The 22,161-nt window shown below is 48.2% G+C and overlaps 1 protein-coding gene across 4 annotated transcripts in view; it reads left to right on the forward strand.

Annotated features, from left to right (window-relative positions):
* SEPTIN11 (septin 11) overlaps positions 1-19,290 on the forward strand; it is a 60,807-nt gene extending 41,517 nt beyond the window's left edge. For 2 of the 4 annotated variants that reach the window (XM_082758872.1, XM_082758870.1), the window contains exons 7-10: positions 1,215-1,383; positions 4,929-5,061; positions 6,071-6,258; positions 13,769-17,721. In XM_082758872.1, coding sequence (XP_082614998.1) covers positions 1,215-1,383; positions 4,929-5,061; positions 6,071-6,258; positions 13,769-13,784 — 506 coding nt within the window. In that variant the 3' untranslated portion in view covers positions 13,785-17,721. Of the gene's footprint in view, positions 1-1,214; positions 1,384-4,928; positions 5,062-6,070; positions 6,259-13,768; positions 17,722-18,154 lie in introns of those variants that run through there. The other 2 variants (XR_014317371.1, XM_082758871.1) reach the window with 2 other exon arrangements.
* The last annotated feature ends 2,871 nt before the right edge of the window (positions 19,291-22,161 follow it).

Here is a 22,161-nt window from a genome sequence, read left to right on the forward strand (position 1 = left end):
GACCGCTTGGTGTGTCTCTTCCTGCCATCCTAAAATGTGGACCTGTGGCTTGAGTATGCAACCCCCTCATAAAAGTCAACCAAAAGCACCTTTGGAGAGCAGAGTTTGGCTTGGGCTCTGTTTGCAGCCTGGGCTGTACCAAAGCTCCCAAAGAACAGGCTGGTCCTCGCTTTCCCAACCAGCAGTGGGAAGTAAAGCATTGAGACCGTGGTGGGCTGCTTGTGGTGACAGCTGCACTATTCAATTGGAGAACGTCCCAGCAAGCTGCAGGGGAGCATCCACAGGACAATTCTGCAAAACTCACCCAGTTTATCTCAGTAATACAATCTGGCCCTGAAGCAGCTTCAGACTTTCTGTCTGTGTCTGCCATGGGGTACTATTGGGGATAACTGCAGTTAGGAAAGAAGTTAATGTTTGCTAAGTCTAGTGCTCGACACGTATCCTGCTGGGTTCTGGCTGTTCCCAGGAACTAAGACCAGATAGTCAAAGAGATTTAGTTGGATACTGGAGGGACTTTGAAGATCTGGCCCTGAATTGTCCCTTTCCTCTGAGACAGCTGCTCTGATCTGAGGGGGAGCAGCTGGAGTGCTCTGCTGGGTCCCCAGGGACATGCTGCAGAGCTATCTGCTAGCAGCAGAGCTGCCTGCTGCTTGCGGTTGTATCCTAAACAGAGAATTTCCACCCCTTACTTTTAAGCATACCCAAACTGTGTGCAGCCTTCTGGCCACAGACCCCTCTGGGCTGAACAGCTTGCTCTCCCAGGAGCTGACCAGGGCACACCGAGCTGTGTTCTGCGTAGAAATGGTTATGAAAGCACGATTACAGCATCCCTGCCAGGGTCTTCTCATACCCTTTGTTTTCACCGTGGCCACAAGCAGAGTTTCTGCTGCCTGCCTGGGCCCCTGTTGGTGGCTTACATTTAGAATGGATTGGAGTGGGACGTGCAATCCCGTGTCCAAATGGGTCGGCATCACCTTGCTGGTGCAGATGGGAAGCACGGGAATCTTGCAACTCCACTGAAAGGCCTTGGGCTGATGCCTGTGTTTGGCGTGGGTGCTTTCACCCCCTGTTCAGCAAGATGTTTTGGTGCAGCTTGTCCTGGAGCTGCACTTGCGAGCTTGAAAACCTCTCAGGCTTGCCAAACTGGGGCCTGGGTCCAGGGAAATGGGGGACCCTTCTTTGTTCTCTTTGTGGATGGTTTGTCTTGTTTGCAGTCGAAAATGAGAATCACTGTGACTTTGTGAAGCTGCGGGAGATGCTGATCCGAGTGAATATGGAGGACTTGAGGGAGCAGACGCACACCCGACACTACGAGCTGTACAGGCGCTGCAAGCTAGAGGAAATGGGATTCAAGGACACGGATCCAGACAGCAAGCCTTTCAGGTAGGAGAAGATAACTTGGGCCTTGAACAGCCAGAGAGCTGGGAGGTCTTCAGGATGCCAGCATTTGCATGGACCACAGAGGAAATAGCCATGGTCGCTTAAAGCAGCCAAGATCTGAAGTGTGGCTGGGCAGTAAGACTTTGTGCAGTGCAATCCTGCCCCCAAGGCATATGCTTTGTACAGGAAAAACACAGGAGAAGTTTGGCTGGTTAACACTCCAGCTTAAAAATGCCAGGTCTTCAGGAATAAAGCTCGTGTTGGAGTTGGAAAGCTGATTTTTGGAAAGCAAATTGCCCAGGAACTTCTGCTGCTTTCTGCCCCTAGAACAGGGCAGGTTTTGCAATCATAAGGTGATGTGTTTTGGCTGCCAGCTCACTCTGCCAGGTACAACAGCTGGGTTTGTAAAAAGTGCATCCAGTGCAGCTGTGTCCGTGCTGAGATGAAGCCGACTCATGCGTGGAGGTTGGTCACCCACGGGGAGATCCTGAGATAAATGTTCTTGTTGGCTCTCCTAGGGTTTTCCACAGCTGGTGCAAGGTGCCGTGTGAAGACAGTGCTATGGTCTGATGCGTGAGGCTTGGCTTACTGCTAACTACAAAGTTTACGCTGCCTCTGACAGCTTTATTGGTCCAAAGCCCAAGTCATTAGCCAGGAACATCAGCTGTGTGGGAATTTGGGAGTGAATGTTTGTTTTCTTCCTCCGTTTCCTGTTTCTCCCCACCTTTTCCCTAATAATTTCCCCCCCCCCCCCGCTTTAGGAGCATCCCACGCTCCTCTCTGCCCCAGGGGAAAGGAGTCAGGATTACTCCAGCATCTTTGCACTGACGCTGGTTTATCTCTGTAGCACTCGTGCATGTCAGGAATGGACGTGCCAATCTTGAGATGGCAGACACGCAGCTGGCTTGTGCAGATCACCACAGATGCAATTCATCTCAGATGTTCAATAGGGGAAAACCAGGTGGGCTCCAGAGCAGAAGGCTGAGCGGGGGGCCTCGTGCTCCTGTTTCTGGAAAACAGCAGTCCGCAGAGAGCAGAGCGAGGCCTGTGCCACAACACAGAGTTTGCTTCAGTTCAGGGTTTGATTTGTGACTTGCTGAGGCTATGCAGCTGCATTTCTTTTGCAGTGGAGAAACTGTGCTGAGCTCTGTTACTGAGCCCAAGTGTGAAGCTTTATTGGATTTCCTTTCTGGAGAGCAATGGCTTAAGATGGGCTCAGCCCTTCCCTTCCAGGAATCTGAGGAATTTCCATTGCTTCCTGTGCACGAGGCCTCTTTTGACCAAGCTATAAGTAGAAAGGAAATGAAAACGTACAGAATTTCTCCATCTGGTACGTGCTAGTTCAGAACAGTTCGCTCTGGCTGCCTTCTCCCTCCCTCTCTCCCATAAACAAACAGAACCCCTGAACCCGAGCTGTTTGGCTGAGGCTGATGTATGTCTGAAATGAGGGGAACAGGAGGTTTGGTTCTCTCTGTTCTTCCTGAGACCAGCAATCAAAGCCATGCTTTCCCTCCTGGTACTGGGAGACCGCTGCTCTTCAGCCAGTTTGCACCAGGGAGCCCTTTGTAACTCTCGGGGTGAGCTGGGCAAAAGACCCCAGCAAACTGTTGTGTACTTAAAAAGCAAATTCCCTTGTCATCTGTGTCTGTGAGAAGCTGTAGGGATCCCAGTAGCTTTGGACTGTTATTCCCTGGGGCTGGAAGTGTTTTTTCATATGCAGCCTGGAGTTGCCGGGCCAGTTTCTTTGTGAATTTAGCTTCTTTGGAAATCAGAGTCACTTCAGTAGAGATTTAGGTTTTCTGGCTTTAGGTTAGTGGCAAATGTTTGACTGAAGCTGGGATTAGCATTGGACCTGGGAAAAATTAACCACAAGCCTCTGCCCTTGCTCCTGCAAGCCTTTTTCTGCTTGCCTGGCACTGCAGTGTTGGAAGTGAGCTTTGCAAGGAAAGGTTTTGCAGTGCAGGATACAACTCGCAGCGTGCAGCTTTCCCTTTCAGTCTGCAAGGCTCTGCTGCTCCCTAGGACGGGATGTCACTAACTGCAGATTGCATTTCTGGGCACTGAGCAGCAGAGACTAATCCGCACTGAGAGTTTTCCTAAGCTGCAGCCAGTCCCTTCAGAAGGGTTTGTAAATGGGGGTTTCAATGTCCACAGCCAGAGGATTAAGTCCAAGACTGAATTTTAGGGAGGCTTTGATTCGAGTGGCCCAATCTCTATCTGCTGTGGCTGGAGCAGGTCTTAACTGAGTTCAGAGCCCGAAGATGCCTCTCGCTCTGTTCTCACATGAAAAGATTTCTGCGATTTGTACAGTGAGCCTTTTTGGTTTGTTGTCCAGGAAGCTGCTGTGGTCAGCTGGAATCGTGGGGTTGCTCCACAGTGCCGGGTGCTGTGTAATGTAAGAGCAGCTCAGGAGGCTCCTCGGTGGAGTACCTTAAGAGGAAATCCAAGTGCCCATCAGTTAGCAGCGTTAGCCCAGGTCTTGAGTCTGTGTGTCCAGTTTTCTTCCCCAGTTCAAATAAAAAAAAAAATAGCCACAGAGTAGGAACGACAAAACCTTGATTTTAATGGGATTAACATGTCCCACTGGCCCAGTGGTTAACGTGTTCCTTAGGTGCATGCATGTAGCGCATCTCTCTGATAGCAGTGGCATTTTCTTTTAAAAAATGCAGTTTCAGAGAAGCTTCTTGGGGAAACAGTTATCATTCCCACACTATCATAACAGCTGAAATACCCAAATCCATGTAAGGAATAAAACGAAAAGGAATTTGGCCTCCAGATTTCCTGCGAGGCCCTGAAAATCTCAGAGGTGCATGGACAACGTGTTTGTGTCCCAAATATTTGCTGTGATATCTCAGTGCTGGGGAAATAAAGGAATGTGAAGAAGTAGAGGGGGGAATAAAGGAATGAAAGAATCAGGTGGTGTGGTTATTCGGAGCGGGAATGCTGGCAGTCATTTGCAAAGACTGTCTCCCTTGAGAGCTAAAGGAGAAAGAGAGGTCTCCCAAGGTGGCTTTATCTTAATAAAGCTCCTGGTCTGAATCCATTAGCAGTGAATAGTGAAAGTTAATTTTGCTTTGTGTCAACACCATGCTTAATGAACTGCATACAGCCAGATTTTGCTCTCTGCTATGCCTGTCTCTGCTCGACAAACCTCGCACTTCAAATGAAGAGATTCAGGACAAACAGCGTGAGAAGCAAGAAGGTGCGAATCAAGCAGGTAACATGCTCTGCTAGCACCAGAGGTTACTTATGCAGTGGCTGTATATTTTGGAGGACGGGGATCCTGCCTGCTGAGTGATTTACAGGATCCTGAACAGTGTGCTCAGTTTTGCTTGCCGGTTTGTACCCCCGCTGCCACCCCTGTTGCTGCCATCTAACAAGATAGGACAGGTTTCTGGGGAGGGGTTCGCGTCTTGCTTGCAAGGCAGGGACCTCTGGTGACGTTTTATGGAAGGACGATGCGGTAAGATCACCAAAGGCTGGAAATTCATGACTCTGCATGAAACATAGCTCTGACTCTTTGTTTTTTTTTTTCTGTGTTTTGACAGTCTCCAAGAGACTTACGAAGCAAAGAGGAACGAGTTCCTGGGTGAACTCCAGAAGAAGGAGGATGAAATGAGGCAGATGTTTGTCATGAGAGTGAAGGAAAAGGAAGCAGAATTGAAAGAAGCTGAGAAAGATGTGAGTATCTTGTAACTCAGAGGGCTGTGTGTGAGAGTTTGAGCTGGGATTTTTCCAAGAGAGCCCTGAGGATGCGCGCACCTGGATTCCAACATCAAGCCTGAATGAAAAAGGGCTTGCCAGGCATAAACAGTTTGAGGGAGCAGATATGGACTTGGTTCCTAGTCCTGCCATGGGCTTGTGCTGTGACCTCATCACACAAGCACTGTGCCCATAAAATGGGGCAGGAGCGTTCCCTGGTTTTGAGCATCTGAAGGAGGATATGTACCTTAAAGCCTGTGGGAGGTGCTGCAGTGATAGAAACAACTGCTGCGGCTGTGATTCCACAGAAATGCCAGCCTTGCTGCCACATAGTTCTCACTGCTCCCTCATCTCTTCATTCCCACCCAAAGGAGAGAATGTTTGCTTCCTGAAGTAACATTGATTTACAGATCTCCAGTTGTGCTGCAACCAGTGCTGCCCACTAGCAGCCACTCCATCTAGAGACTTTCAGCATGTAGGCGAAGACTCCCCGGAGGGCAGTAAGTCCAGCTCAGCACAGTCCTGCAGGGATGTGACAGAGCTCTCTGAGAGCTGCTCTGCTCTGATTTGCTCAGTGTGTACGAGCTGATGCTGTGGGCCAGGGAAGACACTGACATCTTGCTGGGGGAGGCAGCTGTTTCTTGGGCCTCATGGAGGGACAGAGAAGTGCTCCAGTAAAAAGCATCACCTTGACTGGCTGTATTTTTTTTTGGCATTGTATAAGCCTGAGATAGTCCAGTAGGAACATGGGGCTTGGAAACAGAGAGAGACCTGTTGTATTCCTATGGCAATTTAACTCCTTGCTCTGTGCTTGTGTCCATTGCAGGGCTTTTTTCACAAGGGTACATTTTTCTTGGGGGACAGGTCAGTGACTTATCGACTCAGTCAGGCCCCAGTGCTAGTGGGACCACTTCAGGCATTGTTTCCTGTTATTGGGGTAAAACATTCTTCCCTTCCCCGCTAATTCTTATTTTCTCTGCCCCGGCAGCTCCATGAAAAGTTTGACCACCTAAAGAGGACTCACCAAGAAGAGAAGAAAAAGGTGGAAGACAAAAAGAAGGAGCTTGAGGAAGAGCTGAACAACTTCCAAAAGAAGAAGGCAGCAGCTCAGCTATTACAGTCACAGGCTCAGCAGGCAGGTTCTCAACAAACCAAGAAAGACAAGGACAAGAAAAAGTAAGCGGATGTCACCCACATCCTTTGTAGGGCTTATTACAGCTTGGGGGGTTGTTTTTGTTTTTTTGCTGCATGTCTGTATTTGCTTTTCCCCATTACCAGACTGGAAACTGGGCTTTTATCAGCCTGATCAAATAAAATATTTTTTTTCTAAAGGGTGGGCCAGGGACATGATCTTAATTTTTTTCCAGAAGAGTACCTTCAAATTTTGTTGAAGTCTGACTGAAGTCTGACTGGTATGGGAGAGCAATCAGATGGTGGAGGTTTGACCCGTGATCTGTCCAGCATCTTCTGGAATAGCTCTGGGTTGTTCTGAATGCAGATTTATCTGCCTGAGCCAAAATTTAATAGGGGTCTTAACCCATTCCTCCTCTCACCCGACAGTAGTCCCCAGTTCCCATTCTTTAAGGTTATAGTTGTAAGTAGAAGTAGATCAGAAACCAAAACCGCCATGTTATTTTGACGTGGAAATCTTAGTGCCAAAAGTGAATACTTGGGAGCTTGCTTTAAAGATGAGAAGTTTTCTTTGTTTTTTAAAAAAACAAGCAACTACTATGGTACCGTAATTGCAGGTAAATGGCATTTGTACTTGTATCGAGTTGACGTTATAAGCTAAGAACCCCCCCTTACCTTTTAGTAAAGACAATAGCACTGTTTTCTACTATTTTATATTTGTATACTAGGAGTATAATCCTCTACCCTCTGATACTTTGAGGTTTCTGCAATTTCAGTAGAAACCAAGCGTATCTGTGGACAGTCCCTCCCGTGGTCAGCACTGGGAGGCAGGATTTTCAGATGTGCTCAGCGTGGACCTAACTCTGCTTCTGTTGAAACTGGAGGAACATTGCCATTGGTTTGGGCTCAGAGTTAAGTCCCCGCAGAGCTTTGCTGAAAATCTCCCGATTGACCCAAACCGGTGTAATCTCTTTCTTGCAGCCTGTACTTGGAGATGGCTATGTTTAGTTTGCTTATTAGTGCAAAAGTCTCATATTTATTACATGATACTGGCTACTTCACCATCCTTTAAAAAGCGGAATGCAACATCCACTTGGATGTGGTATGTATGGTGAAGCCAGATAAGCATTGCAGAGGTGAAGTAGACTGCACAGCTTGTTTGTATAGCGAAGCAAAACAGGTTACTGTACAGAGGCTGTTTTGAAGCCTCCTGTTGTAAATTCCATCCAGTTTTTCCATACCCAATAAGGGGATACTTGTGCAAGTCTTTTCTGGGTTATTTGTGATAACGGCGCTAGTTGATAACTGCAATCAGGAGAGCTGTAAAGATGCTAATACAGCCAGTCTCACTGGGAAATGCTTCTTTCTTCAATCCACACACAAAAATGACAGTTCCACGCTTCTCTTAAGAGCCGATACCAAGTGTGTTTGAGTCAACGCTGGCAGAGTAACCTTCTCGAGTAACACTAAGCTGTAACCATTGAAAGAACCAAAACGCTGGCAGGAATGTGATACAGACACTTCTGTCTCCCTTGCTAACCTGAGGACTTCAGCCAGGCCGGAGCTGTCTCACGGGGTGTGCCTGTGAGGCTCTGCTGCATTGCATATATACCAATATACTTTTATAGCTGGGGAAGTTATGCAGATGCTTACTGTACATCCCCTTTCTCTACTACTGGGTCGGTGGCCATCACTCATCGCTTCTGCCCCTGCCTTCCTCCGCGGAGGGAGGGGTGGGCCTGGGGCTAGTTCCTCAGCTGATGTAAATTGATGTAGCTCCTATGGAGCCGTGCTGCTTTACGCGAACTGAGAACTTGGCCTTCGGCTCCCACTGAGATACGTGGAGCGATTGTGTGCTGCATGCTCTGCTTGGGTAACGAAATCATTACAGACCGGCCAGTGGTGTGCCGAACTGTGGAAATAAGTGTCTGGCAGCCGTTGTCCCAGCATGTTGTCCCACGGTGCCTGTGAGTCAGATAGGTTGAAACGCCGTCTTCTCTCACCTGAGAATTCAGACGTGGTGGCCCATTTCCTAAACACAACAGAAAATTTTCAAGACCCATTTTCTTATCTCAAACAGAGTCAGTAGTTAAATATTTTTTAAGAACATTGCAATCATTTTTTTTGCACCTCTGAGATACGAGAGTAGTATGAAATGGTTGGGGAAGTTTTGTAACTTCTGGTAGCCATGGTTAGCTGCTGTTTGCTTCTGTGAAGTTGGGTGGTACAAGCACAATGTTGTGGGTGTGATTCATTGACGTTTCTAGCGGCTGTGACAACGCAGTTTCTGCTTTGCTGATGCATTTACAGAAGTCCAGTCATGAGGAACATGCACGTCCATAAGCAGCGTGCCCTTGCAGTGTCGCTCCACAGCAGGTGCAGCAACTGCTTCAATGGTTCTGTAGTGTCTGAGTTACTAACGGCAGCTCTAAAGGGAAATGCTGATGCTCCTGCCTTGTAGCACATCCCGGTTTTTCTGAGGCTTCTGTGTGCGTCAGCTCAGGCAGCAGAGGAACTGCAGGCCCAGGGCAGAAGCTCGGAGTGCATTTCTTTTCTTTACCTGGCCAGACAGGGGATACCCAGAGCAGCAGCCAGGCAGGGGCACGCAGGTGGGCACGCAGGCACTGATGAGCTCAGTCCATGCTAGAGGACTGCTGGCCTGCTGTTTACACCTGCTTATAGTGTGCTTTGATCTTCTCCATACCAATGCAGGGAGCTCAAGCGTGTCCCGGTGGGCACCTCCAAGTCTACCAAACACCTATGTTAGCTATGCATAGGTGTGCTACTTGTCAAATGCGTAGAGGATAAACAGCAATAGTTGTGGTAGGTGTTTTCCTATGCTACTGCTCTCCAGGCTTTACGTACTCCCAGCTGCAAGGTCACTTGAGCCTATTTACAATCCTTCTCGACAATCTTCTGCTTTTAACACTTTTCCTGCTACATTCCACGCCCTTTGCTCAAGGGGCTAGCAGTGTGGGGCAGGGTAACTTACAGAGTCATGTAATAACATAAAGGAAAAGGAATTAACATATAAACGTATGGTGTTCTCAGTGAGATGCACCACACATCCTGTCAGAGACTTAGCCAGGCATCGCCAACAGATGGTTTCTCTGGATGCAGTAAGTCCTGGAGCTGTTGAATGTCATCCTGCACACTGGCTGGCTATGTTGAAGCAGCACGTGCCTTCAGCCTTGTGACAGCTGTAATGACGTTGAAGAAGGAGGTAGTACATCACCAGTTGATGCTGTGAGGTTCCTTAGCATACAGCAGGTACTTCCAATTTTAAGGCAATTGACTTACTTGTCCATTTTAAACCTGGTGCGGGGGCACATGCCAGGCTCTCTATTCACTACTTGGAAAGAATAACAATGAGGAATTGGTTACAGTAAAGGCCAACCCAACCCAAATATTTACCTATTGATCTTGGGGAAATATATCCAGGGTAGGTGCTTGTAGTACAAGTCGATAAAGCATGTTGAGCCAAACCATGACAGGAAAGGAAAATAGGGGTGTCATCTCCTTCCAGTAAAGCATTTACGGTTGCTCCAGCTTCTTCAGCCAATGTTCCTCTAGCCTTGGTGGCTTTAGATGCTGTAACTGCCCACACAGATTGCAGAGCTATGGCTTCTACTTTTTCAGATTGAACTTCAGTTCAATGTTTTTTTGCAACACCAATGACATTGTTTCATTGCTGTCTACCCTAGATAAGGCACGGGTATTTCTCATAGGTACCTGAAATATAAGAACTCAAGAATCTGATATAAATAGAGGATGTAGAAAAAGGGGAGAATTTGGAGTACTGACCCATACTGCATTCTCAGGGTTTATTATATGAGTCTTTATGTGTAGACTAACAGGTTGCAGTCCTGCTAAACAATCATAGAGTCATCCAGGTTGGAAAAGACCTCTAAGATCATCTAGTTCAATATTTAACCTAGTATTAAAGACCACCACTAAACCATGCTACCAAACACCTACATCTGTACATCTACATCTACACGTTTCTTGAAGCCCTCCAGGGATGGTGACACAACCACTTCTCTGGGCAGCCTGTTCCAGTGCTGCGCAACCCTTTCAGTAAAGAAATTTCTCCTAATATCCAACCTAAACCTCTCCTGGTGCAACTTGAGGCCATTTCCCCACGTCTTATCACTTGGCTCTTGGGAGAAGAGACAGATTCCCACCGTGCTACAGCCTCCCTTAAGGTAATTTTACAAAACAGTGGGGTCTCCCCTGAGCTGCCTTTTCTCCAAGCTAAACAATCCCAGCTCCCTTGGCCACTCCTCATAAGACTTGTTCTCTAGACCCTTTGCCAGCTTTGTTGTCCTTCTTTGGACACAAGATTTGGACAATCTGTCAGTGTAAACAATTTGTGCTTGAGGTGTTGTAATAGGATCATAGGACAAACAACTCTTTTCCTGGTCAGTTGCTGCAGAGGGCGCATTAATACTGCAAGATGTAGAATAAAAATTCTCTGCCGTAAAAGTCCCAGAGAAGTCTGCAGTTGTTTTACTGTGGTTGGTACAGGAAATTGCTGGACTATTGCTGTACCTTGTTTGGTAGTTCTCCAATCTGTCCATGCCAAACTGGTCCCCAAAATTGCACCATAGTTCTAGGGTCCTCTATTCTTCTCCTTGGATTCATTGCCCAGCCTTGGTCCTGTAAGTGCACTTTCAGGGATTCAGCAGCTGTTTTGGCTTCTGGTTGTGACTGCCACGATCAATAGATCATTAATGCAACGGTCAACAGTGCTGGTACCCAGCCACAGTGCTACGTCAGCTACTGTCCTTTAGTAGCAAATGGCGGGTCTGTGTTTATACCCCTGAGGCAGGATTTAGGAAGTCTGTTGGTTTTGTTGCCAGGTGAAGGCAAACGTCTTGGCTGTTTGAAGCAATGGCTATTGAAAAGAAAGCATCAGCAGCATCGATCACCGACTTGCAGGGTTATGAATTTTTGCTCTTTCTACGATAGTAACCACATCTGGATTTGTAACTGCACATAGAGGGGTGGCTTTAGTCAGTTCTCTGTAACCTACAGGCACTCCCCAAGTGCCATCTGATTTTTCAAATGGGCCATGTAGGAACATTAATAGTAGGCATGGTTTCTTTAATGATTTCCACTTGTTGAAGTGCCCCTGAATGGTTTGAGTAGTTCCCTCTCCCACCCTCCCCATCAATACCCAAACTGCATTATTTAATTGGGGCAATTGGCAGCGTTGTTGCAAATGGGTCTCATCCTGTTGTTAAATTAGGTCAGAGGGACGGGGTGGGATTTCACCCCAGTATGCAGATCCGTGATGTGGCTTCTTTATTGTTGGTATTACTGTGTAATACAGGAACTTCAGCTACAGTATTCCCCGGAGCTACCACATGTAAAACCCCTCCAGACCCACACTTCGTAGTTAAAGGAACATCGGGACGCCAGTCCCCTTCACCATTAGAGGCAGCAGTTGTGGGGGACCTGCCAAACCTTCATTTCTGCTATTTTGGCATTTGACAAGTAGTGCTTTGCTTTGAGGTAGCAGGAGAATGCAGTGTGCAGGGGAGGCTTTTTTTTTTTTTTTTTACATCAACTTTTGCCATCAGTGAAGTGTTTCTGATGCTGTGATCCTGTTTATTTCTGGTGGTGGGACACCAGCTTGCACAAGATCATCCCACGTTTGTTTCCTCATCACCTGTGATGCAACTCCTTTCAGTTTTGCCTCCTTTCCTTTATTCACCACCTGCACAGATGGTCCTGAAGTTACAGCCCCAGTTTCCCTCAAGGAAGTTGCTCGGGTGCCTACGTTACGCCAGCAGTCAGGAGTGCTGCTGATAATCGAAGGTTTCAGTGAAGCAGGCACCCCTGCCCCTGTCAAAAGCTGCATTTGGGTACTTTCTGTTACTGCTACCCTGCCTGGGTTGGATCCCAGAATTGCCACGAGCCATCCCTATCTGCTGCACTGAACTAATAGCATTGTACACCAGTTTCTGAGGGCTGGTAGTAATTTGGCAGGTTCTGCTTATGGTATTAAAACTGCTGCACACGACCACTGACAGAATAGTGCAGTAATGTCCTGCCTGTCACGATCCCTGGTATTTGTAAGTGACCGTATCCTTACTGTATCTGATCATCACTGGCCATAGGGCTTAACAGCCCTTTTTCACCCATAAAGAAGAGGACAGATGCAGCCCTGCTATCCCAAGCTCACAAAACCCTTTCTTAGTGCTGAGGTGCACTGTGGTGGTGCTCAGGCAGTTGCTGCAGGAAATCTTTGCCACGCACAGTTGCTGTCACCTCCCTTAGGAAGCATTTCATGGGAAAGCTTCTTTCCCAAGGTGGGATCTGATTTCTCCAGCTAGGACAGCAGAGACTTTCCACCGTGCTGTACAGGCTGGAGAGAAGGCTCGGGGCCAAATCTGCTGCTGGCCTGATCCCATGAGGGAGAACTTGGCCCTGTTGACTTCCAAGCTCTCTCTGCAGGAACAAGCTGTCTTCTACCTTACTTTTTTTCTACTCAGTTTCTCAGATTCCTCTGTTTTTATGCTTTTTTCATCCTAAATTGTTGGCGATATGGCCTGATGACAGAGAAGCGTGCTGTTTTCGGGGCAGCACATCTGTGTGCCTCAGACCCTCACATGACCGCAGTACAGACACGTACTCAAGTCTTTTCCTGACTGAGCATACTGCCGTAATTTCGGGATGGGACCACGCTTCGAACCCAAACAATCTGGAGCTGGTTCCTGGCAAAACCTTTTGAAAATAGGAGCAGCAAATGGCCTCTTGCCTGTTGTTTGGTAGATCACCACGTGCGTGCCTCAACATGTGTCGTTGGGTTACTCGCTCATCCTCGGACCAACTAGGAGCCAGGACCATCTGTTTGGGCTCTGTTTCTTTCTTCTGGAAACCAGATGGAAAAACTATTTTCTGTCTTCATTCGAATATAATAATTTCCAGTCCAATGTTGACTGGCTGGCTGTCATGGGCCGTGCTTAGTCCCAGAGCGATCCCTGATCTGCCACACAGCTGTAGCGTGTATGTCAGGGCCTGGCCCTACACCCTGTTAAAAGAAGGTTTTTGTGATGTCTGAAGGATCTGACTTGGGCTTGAAAACCCATGTTTGCTGAAGTGCAGGGAGACCTCACGGTGCCCAGTTTTGAGCTGTCTGCATTTCAGAAACGTCCAGGCACAGCTTTCTGCAACAGAGACCACGTTCACGTGACGAGAACTGGACATCTGCAGTCAAGTCCCCCCAGTACTGCTTCTGAAAAAAAGCTTTAAGGTGAAACATGAAGGCTCCAACCACGTGCTTGCAGGGTTGGTTGTTCCATACGTCTTCCCCCTTAGATTTTTTTTTTTGATCTTTTGCTTATCACGTAGGCTAGAGTAGAGCTCATTTGGGAGGTTCAATTTCTTTTTAGTTCTGTAATTCATCTGCATGCCCACCCACCGTAGCAGGTTGCTGGTGTTGGCTCTCCCAGCTTTCCTTGATTATTTTTTTTTTCCATTTTGGTTTCTGTTATTGCTAACTTCTTTTTGTCCTTTTTTTTTTTTTTTTTTTTTTTTTAACTTGCAGTGCAAGCTTCACATAAAGCCTGTCCAGCCAAGGATGTTCCTGCATTCACCTGCTTTTGCAGTAATGTGTCTCTGCCATCTGTTTTTTGTTTTTGTTTTTTAACATGAATAACTATTAACTCATCTAATAACGTAGTGGGAACAAGAAGGAAGAAGGGTTGGGTGCAGGACTGTGTGCCTCTGGAAATCCCAGGGGGGTGGGGGTGGAAGCAAAATGATACCATGGATTTTCCTGGGCAAAACCAGCAGCGATAAATCATTTTTGGCACCAGATCTGAACTGAGGGTCAGGGCTGGAGGTCGGCAGCTCCGGGTGAGTGTCACTGTGCCTACCCAGCTCTCGGAGGGCCGGCTGCCACAGCCCTGTGCTGAAGGGGTCCCCTGGTCCGCAGAAACCAGCCTCAGGGATTTATTGCTGTCTGAGGGTTACAGCTGGCTTCCTGCTGTGGCTAAACCCTGATGTTCAGTCCGACCCATATCCCTTCAGGAGCGAGTGTGTTAGAACAAAACTTGTCCCGCTGTTGGGGAGGGAGGGAGGGGGGTGTGTGTGTGTGTAGGTAACAAAAGTTTAACTGACCTTGCATGCCATTACATTTGCATGATTTATTTTTTTTATTAGCTACTGTTTTTGTTGTCTGACCAGATAATATTTGTTGGCCGGGGTTCGTTGTCACCTGCTGGCATATTTTCACAGCCACCCTTCCAGGTCAGGGTAGTGTCTGCTCGCCGAATGCTGCGGTGGGAACCGAACAGCGCTGCAGGTGCCTGGAGCAGGGACCGTGTCTCGTTCCTGCTTCCCATGCATCACTTCCCTGACCGTAACCTCTGAAACCTCACTTAAAATAGTGCCAGGTTTCCCGTGTGCATGATCTTGGCAAGACTTAGCAGTGCTGAGGGAATCAAATCCCCAGACAGAGGAAGGCGTGTACCCTTCAACATCCTCTTGCTGCCTTCAGGAGCATTATTTACCCACGTATTTACAACATCCAGGTTTTCAAGTCAAGGGAATCCCATTTTATCGGCCAAATGCTGGTTAACATGAAAGGTTCGAATTAGGATCTCCATCCCTGGAGCAACCAGGGCAGAAAATGTGATGCATGCCTAGGGTGACTGCCCCGTTGCCTGAAAAGCATCAGAAAGATAACATGTCAAAGCATGTTGAGGAGAGGCCAGAGGTTTGTTAAACCTGAAAGTGACTTGGCCTTCTCAGAGGGGTGGACAAAGCAGCTAAGGAGGGGGAGAGGGTGCCTGGACACACTCCTTGTGCACCCTTCCTGCCGTGGGGACGGTCACATATCCCCTGAAAAGTGCAAATGAGATATCTAACGTAAGCCAGGCTTTGCTCTTTGGCCAGCACGGTGTGGAAATCGGTCTGTTTAATGTTTTATTTTCTATGCCATTGCTTTTCGGACAGAGTCTTTCCCTTCCTACCCAAGAAGTGGCGAGCCATGCTTACCCTATGACTGCTGGATTTCTTTCTCTTCTGCTGATGTACTGCCAGCATTTCCACTGCTCCTAGCTAGGTAGTCTCCTGTTTCTTTCTTTAAAGCACTCCTAAAAATAGCTCTCTCCACTTAAGTCTCACACACTGCAGTTCTTTGCTTGTTTCTGGGATGAAATTTCTTGCCTCTCTGAATGTTCTTAAAAAAAAAAAAAAAATCACTTTTCCTGAATTTTGGTTGGAGAAATGCATTTGGGGTTGGCTTTTGGGGCTTTCTGCTTTCTAACCCTCACTGCCTAAACATGGCTTAGGGAAGAGAATATCTAAATACAGTGTCTTGGATAGACGGCAAAAATCAGAGATGAGCAAGCTAGAAATATAGTTGTCTCTTTTTTCTTCCAATCATACCTCCTGGTCTTGTCAGCCACGATGTGCTTCTGTCAGGTTAAGTAGGTTTTCTAGAAGGTCATTTAGCAAAATAAAACTATGGTTCTCGTGACTTCTGTCAAACCTAACTTTAAAACCTTGAGTTATCAAGGAAGAAATCTGTTTGCTGGCATGGATTTTTTTTACAATCCCATCATATGCTCCTGTCTCAAGCCTGAATGCTTGTGGCAATATGTTTTGTTTCAGCTGTCTCTGTGCATGTCCTCTTTTTAATTACCAGCATTTTGTGCCAAGTAAAAAACTTAACTTTAACGTGTGTTTGTCCTGCTTCATTTAACAGCCTTTCCAAGGGATGTTTGGCAGGGGAGATCAGCTGAGTCGAGCCATTTTTCTTTTCTGACAGAAAGCCATGGCCAAGTGCATTCATGTATTTTTGGTTGGGTTTCTTCCTCCAGCACAAAGCAAGCTGTTTTGGAGGAACTGGGAATAACCAGAAACTTGCAAAAGTGAAAGGTATCATTTTGTTTTCTTCTCCAAAGGAGGAATTAATAATGACTTTTTTCTCCTCAAAACCCTGGGCCATGTTTAGCTGGTTATTGCTGCACTTCTTTCCTTTACTTATGCCTTTTTTCACAGTAGTCCCTGGTTCTGCATGGAGTAAATGATACTCTCAAAATCTATTTGGATGTGCTTTCACCTTTGCACGTAAGTACAGTAGCAAGAGACTCACCCTTTCTGCTCACTACTAACATGAGTAAACCAGGTGTTTTGCTGGGGACTTCTTTTAAGTCCGCTTACGTACAAGTGGCATTGTTAAAACTATTTTAAAACTTCTTGTAATAACCTGCTTTTGCTGAGATTTTGGGAAAAAAATAATAGCCATAGGAACATGACATCCATCTGCTGTTGAATGTCTGAGTTACCCTGCATAGCTTCCCTGCACGCCTCAATCTTGCAAATCGGCTGGTGAAACTGGGGCTGGACAGCCGCACGGTTGCATTGCTCATGAAGCACTGCAAGCTTTAACGTGCCATTAGACAGCGATGATAACGAGCTGATGATGCTGCACGTCCCTAATAAGGTGGATTTCAAACCTGAGAGTAACACAAATGAGCAGGAAAGCACACAGGCACGCGTGTTTCTGGGACGATGACGTTCCCTAGGTGTGGGACAAACCCCTGAAGAGAAAAAGGAACGAAATCCAGGTTGTTGAGAGGGGCCACGACTGCTCTGTAGGGGTGGGCATGCACGTGTCTGGCAGTCCACTGAGAAGGTGGATGTTGCCCATAGCTCTCTGGGAAGGCAGGCAGGCGCCCTTCGAGCTCAGGGTCACTGACTGCATCTCCTTGCTGTGCTGCAGCCTGTGGTGCCGCTGGGGAGCGGGGAAAGCAGCAAAAGGCACCTGCCCCCAGCTCCTCTGCAGCCCAAAACCTGCAATGCGTGTTGCACCCTCGCTGTGTGTGCTTCTGGCAGCTCGAAGTCGTGCCAAGGAGAGTTACATCTCTGTGTCTTTAAGCATGCCCTTATTTAACATGACCAGTGTTTCTCCAGGTAGTTGTAATTCTGCTTCTCCTAGAACATCCGAGTGAGAATGGAAATGTCTTTTTGTGTGTGATCATATCAGCTGTGTCCATTTGACTCCAGTTACCATTTGCCCTTCTAAGGTGTTAGAAGCGTGTGTTTCTGTCTCTTCTCCAAGGACCCTGGTTGCATTTGCAGTACACCATATCCATGACACTCATCAGCGTGTATCAGCATGGGACTATACAAATATGAAGGGTTTTTTAATTAACGGAAAATAAAGCTGTGAACAGCGGTAGAAATATTGTATTTGTATACATTTTTAATATCCTGATTGCCTTAAACTATAGATGTAGAACTTTATTACCTTGCTATTTGAAAATAACCCATGTTTGTAACTAAATAATTGTGTAACCTACATACAGTGTTAATGCAAATTATATGTATGCATCTGTTAGATATTGTCACTTTATTTGATGTTAAAGTATTTCTTTTTTTTTTTTTTTTTGAATTACAAATTGAATAATAACCTCATAGCATAAGCTCAGTTATTTCTTGTATATTCTTTAGGCTACGTACACAAATAGTGCCAACACTTGAAGTGGGGAGAGGAAATATATTTTTTACCCAAACGCGTTGGTCTTTGAGTTGCCTTTGTGACTTTGGTTTGCTGCTGCCGCTTCCCAGGTGTGATGGGAGGGATGTGAGGACATTCGAGGTTCCCCAACAGGCTGTTTTGTGCCATCGGGCTGTCTCTGTAGACTTGTGCTGGTGTTTGTGGCTCTGTGTGGCTGCCACGAGCCTTTGTGTGTTCCCTGAACCAGGTGCGGTGCCTTGGCGAGGTGCGGGCCCCCGCTGCTCCCGTGCAGCTGGTTTGTATGACACGTCCCCAGCGCACTCCTTTCATTCATGGCTTACTTGCTCTAAAATGTTGTTCCTCCTTTTTTTTTCTTTCTCTCTGTCTCTCACTTTCTGTTTTTCATTTCAATTCTGAACCTCTGTTTCTTTTCTTTTCTTTTTTTTTTTTCTCTTCCTGTAGCTTCTTCTTTATGTAACCGTCATCTTGCCAAAGCCCCCACACCCTCTCTCCCAGCGGACAGTAGGGCACTGGAAGAGCCTGTGGCTGCGTGGGCCCCCGCCGGGAGGAGAGCCATCTCATTCTTCCATCACGTCTGCCCTCCTCTCCTTCCCTTTTTGTTTCCCACCTGTGCGTCTGAGGGTGCGCTGTGCTGTGTGTCTCTGTGCGGGCTCGGTCTGCTCCCGGCGCGTTGCCAGCAGAATTGAGGCTACCAAAAATGACAGAGGTAACGGCTGGAGGAGGGAGCTTGGCTGTAACGTGAGATGCTGCTCTGGGATTTTTTCCCCTCCCTGTTTTCTTCCCTTCTGCCATAACGTGCACATGCTACTGATGATGAAGAGACTGGCAGACGGGATGCTGGTGAGTGTGCGGAGCCAGAGGGCTTCAGGGCTGCCTCTGAAGCTTGAGTCTGGCTGCTTCGGACGCCACAACTTCATCACAAGTACGTCCCGTGCTGCTCTGACGTGTGATGAAAATGTGTCCTGAGACCTGGGGGACTTGTTAGCATGAAGCTGCGTGAAGCGGAGATGGCTGCTGTTGCATCCTGCTGCACTGAAGGACCTGTTCTGGGTGGTCGAGGCTTTATTATTTTCTAGTTGATCTGCCTCTGTATGAGCAGAGTAGGTGACTTGTGCAATTGAGCTGCACTGACTTGTGCTTAGATTGACTTCTTTATATTTTTACGAAGTCTAATTAGTGATGATTTTTTTTCCTACCCTGAATGTGGGGTACTTGTTTACTTTGGAAGTGAATACACTCAAAAGGCTTGAAGAGTGCCAAAGCATTGTTCCAGTGTAAAAACAAAGCTTGCAGGCTTGGTGTGTGGTGACCTCTAGCTGGTCTGAGATGCATGGAAGGAGGTAGCCTGCCCCTTCAGATGTTCTTTGTGTGGGGTTGTGCACTTTTCTTCTGACCAAATACTGGTGATTTTCCTCATCTGCAAACCTTAATCAAAGAGTTAACCTCCTCTAATCTGCCAAGGAAAACGTACTATTAAATTGTCTAAGCTTTGCCTCTTCCAATTTGTGCGAGAAGCGCAGGGTGCCAGGGGTGTTCACCGAACTCAGCTGCCTTGTGTCCAGAAGCACAATGTTGTTCAGTGCTGAGGGTTACATCTCCTGAGGCTCCCTCCACAGGGGTGGAGATTTTTCTATCGCGATAGAAAACCTGTTTGTCCTGGAAACATCTGCAATCAGGTGACTTTATAGATACAATGGGAAAGATTATTAAATATTGGCCTGGCGTGGATGCTGTAACAATTTGTTCTACAAACGCAATTGCATGCTGCTGCCTGGTCTGAAGGGATGCCCTCCTCAGGGTCCCTGCTTCGAGGAGGGAATCCCCTCAATTTTCTGTGAGTCCCTGGACTTTCTTCTTACTTACGATTTGTGGTCTGGGTTTATCTTGTGGTAGGAGTCTAGCCTGTGAAACCCCACTGCTGTTACAGCCTTTCTCCTGAAATGTAGTCACTCACTGTGTAGCTCGTGCTCTTAGCAGGGCGTGGGGCTGTTTTTTGAGCCCTGCCCTGTGCCTGCTCACCCGCGTTGTGCAGTCGTGGGTGGCTGGGCATCATTCACTGCAAGCAAGCAAAAAGAAAAAACAAGGTGGCAGGTTTGGGGGGTTTAGCTCAAAGGAGAGGACATCCAGTGCTGCTGGCCCCACCACCTCACCCATGTAGCTGTGCCCTGTGACCTTCCGAAAGCCTGCGTGTGACAGGAGGGAGGTCCAGCTCCGGGCAAAGTGACCCACTGGGAGTGCTGCAGCATCAGGAAGGTCGGAAGAGGGACAAAACCCTTCTGTTTGTTGGCTTCTAAACTCCAGATAAAAATATGTAAAAGCTTTGTATGATTAGAGAAACAGGCACAAAGCCAGTAACTACCACTTACAAGAACTGCCTTTATTTTACAGCTCCTAGTCTTGCTGTGCTGGTGCCTTGAGTCCTGCATGCAGCTCTGGCCTTCGTGTCTCCAGAAGGACATAGTGGAGGTAGCGAAGGGCACTGTAATGATAAATGGCATGGAGCAGCAGCCGGCCAGGTGAGACCACGAAGGCTAGGAGGCCTCAGCTCGGAGAGGGTAAAGCTGAGATGAGAGAGGATCGGCCCCGCTGTGAGCTGGAGGTTGCAGCAGATGCCCTCTAGAGGTCCCTTCCAGCCTAAATTTTTCAGAGTTTGCATTACAAAGTCCACACAATTGTGCCTGCAGCAGTTCCTACCTGCTGGTAACCAAACCAGCGGGACTAGAACCGGGGGGACGCTCGGTCAAGGAGGAGGGAATCTGCTCAAAACATTGAGGAATTTTCTTGCAGAGCAGGGAGCAGATTTCCAGAATTTGTTGCCTTGGGTGAAGGAGGCAGATCGTATCAACAGGAGTTCAAACAATAAATAAACAAGCAGGTGAATGCATAAGGAGCAGATCTATGAGGAGTTTTAGGGGGATGAAGCAGGATGAAATTCCTGACATCCCCAATCTGGTTGTGGTGGATGCAGGGGCAGGAGGAAGGGAGCAAGCAGCAGGACACGCAGGGGCACTACGGACAGGGTTTGCGCTGAGATGCGTGTGGACAGGGGACTGGAGCAGAGCTGGGGGGTGACACCGGGGGTGACACCGTGCTGCTTGGCTTGCTTCCTCCCGCACGCCCAGCTGCTAGGGGAGGAGGTGCCAGCGTGGGGAGGGGATGGCAGCATGGAATGTGTTGTCGGGCGGCCCAGAGCTGGGATTTGTCACTCGCTGTCACAAAATGGCCCCAGCAGAGCTGGAAAGCTCTTCACACACAAGAGCAAGCGGGTGCCCAACTTTAAAATCACGCTTATGAGCTTAACCCTTCTGTCACTGCTGGAGAATAAAAATGGGTTTTAAGGAACTCCCCAAACCCAGAGCTGCGAACAGCTCCCAGGTTGGACGTGCTGCATGGCACAGTGGGGGTTTGTGGTGTTGTGCTGCCACAGGCTGGGTCACAGCGTGCCAAAGGAGGGGTCTGGGTTGTCAACCCACCAGTTGCTTGAGCAGTGAGGATTTCCCCCGTGTTTGGTACCTGCAGGTCTCACTTCAGAGACAAAAACACTTCATGAATGGTCCCAGGCTGAGCAGGGTGGAGGAAGTGTGGCAGTGCTTCTCTGAGGCAGCACTGAAAGAGTGGAGGAAATTGCCAGGAGGTTACTGTTAGCACGTCTCCCAGGCAAGCACCGCTTGGGCATAGAGGAAGGATGAGGGCGAGCTGGGATTACTGTACAGGTGGCATCAGGAACAAGTGGCAGAGCTCTGCCAAGACGGGGCTGGATGTGTGGCTGCTGCCTGGGATCCGGGGGCACCGTGCTGGGTGCTGAAGTGAGGTTTTGGGAGAGAAAAGCTTTATCCCAGGGGTTTTGAGGGAGATCGGGCAGTGTTTTGGAGCTGCTGTTTCCCTTCCTGCTGCCTGTTCACCTGAGCCACGTACTCTGCTGGGCTCCTGCAGGCCCCTGCCGGAGCAGGCTCTGTGCTCAGCATCCTCAGCAGCATCCATGGCGTGATGCACTGGGGTGCCTGAAGCTCGTGAGGGAACCACACCAGGACTCAGCAGCATCGGGCAGCTTTCTGCTGTGCAGGGAGCCCGGGCAGGGCTCTGGGACAGTCCTGTGCTCTGGCCGTGGGGCCAGCACGCTGCTGAGGGAGCGAGACGATGGCACAGGCACGGGCCACATTGAACTTCATCTCCTGGGGGTTTTGGTGGGGAGGAGATGTGGGAAGTGGCTTTGTCTGGCAGTCCGGGTTATTTTTTGTTTGACACAATGAGCCCCAGCTGAACTGCACTGAAATCCCACAGCGGTGGGGGATTTCGCTAGGGGTGTGCAGGTGGAGCCCGCGGGCTGCCCAGCAGCCCAGCTGGAGAAAACTTGTGAGGAGGAGAAAAGGTCAGCGACCGGGCCACCATGGGGATGAGAGGAAGGCCTGGAAAGGGAGGACAGGGACACACGCCCTGCTCAGAAACAC

This window comes from Aythya marila (genome assembly GCF_965140915.1).
Source record: "Aythya marila genome assembly, chromosome: 4".
Taxonomy (NCBI): domain Eukaryota; kingdom Metazoa; phylum Chordata; class Aves; order Anseriformes; family Anatidae; genus Aythya; species Aythya marila.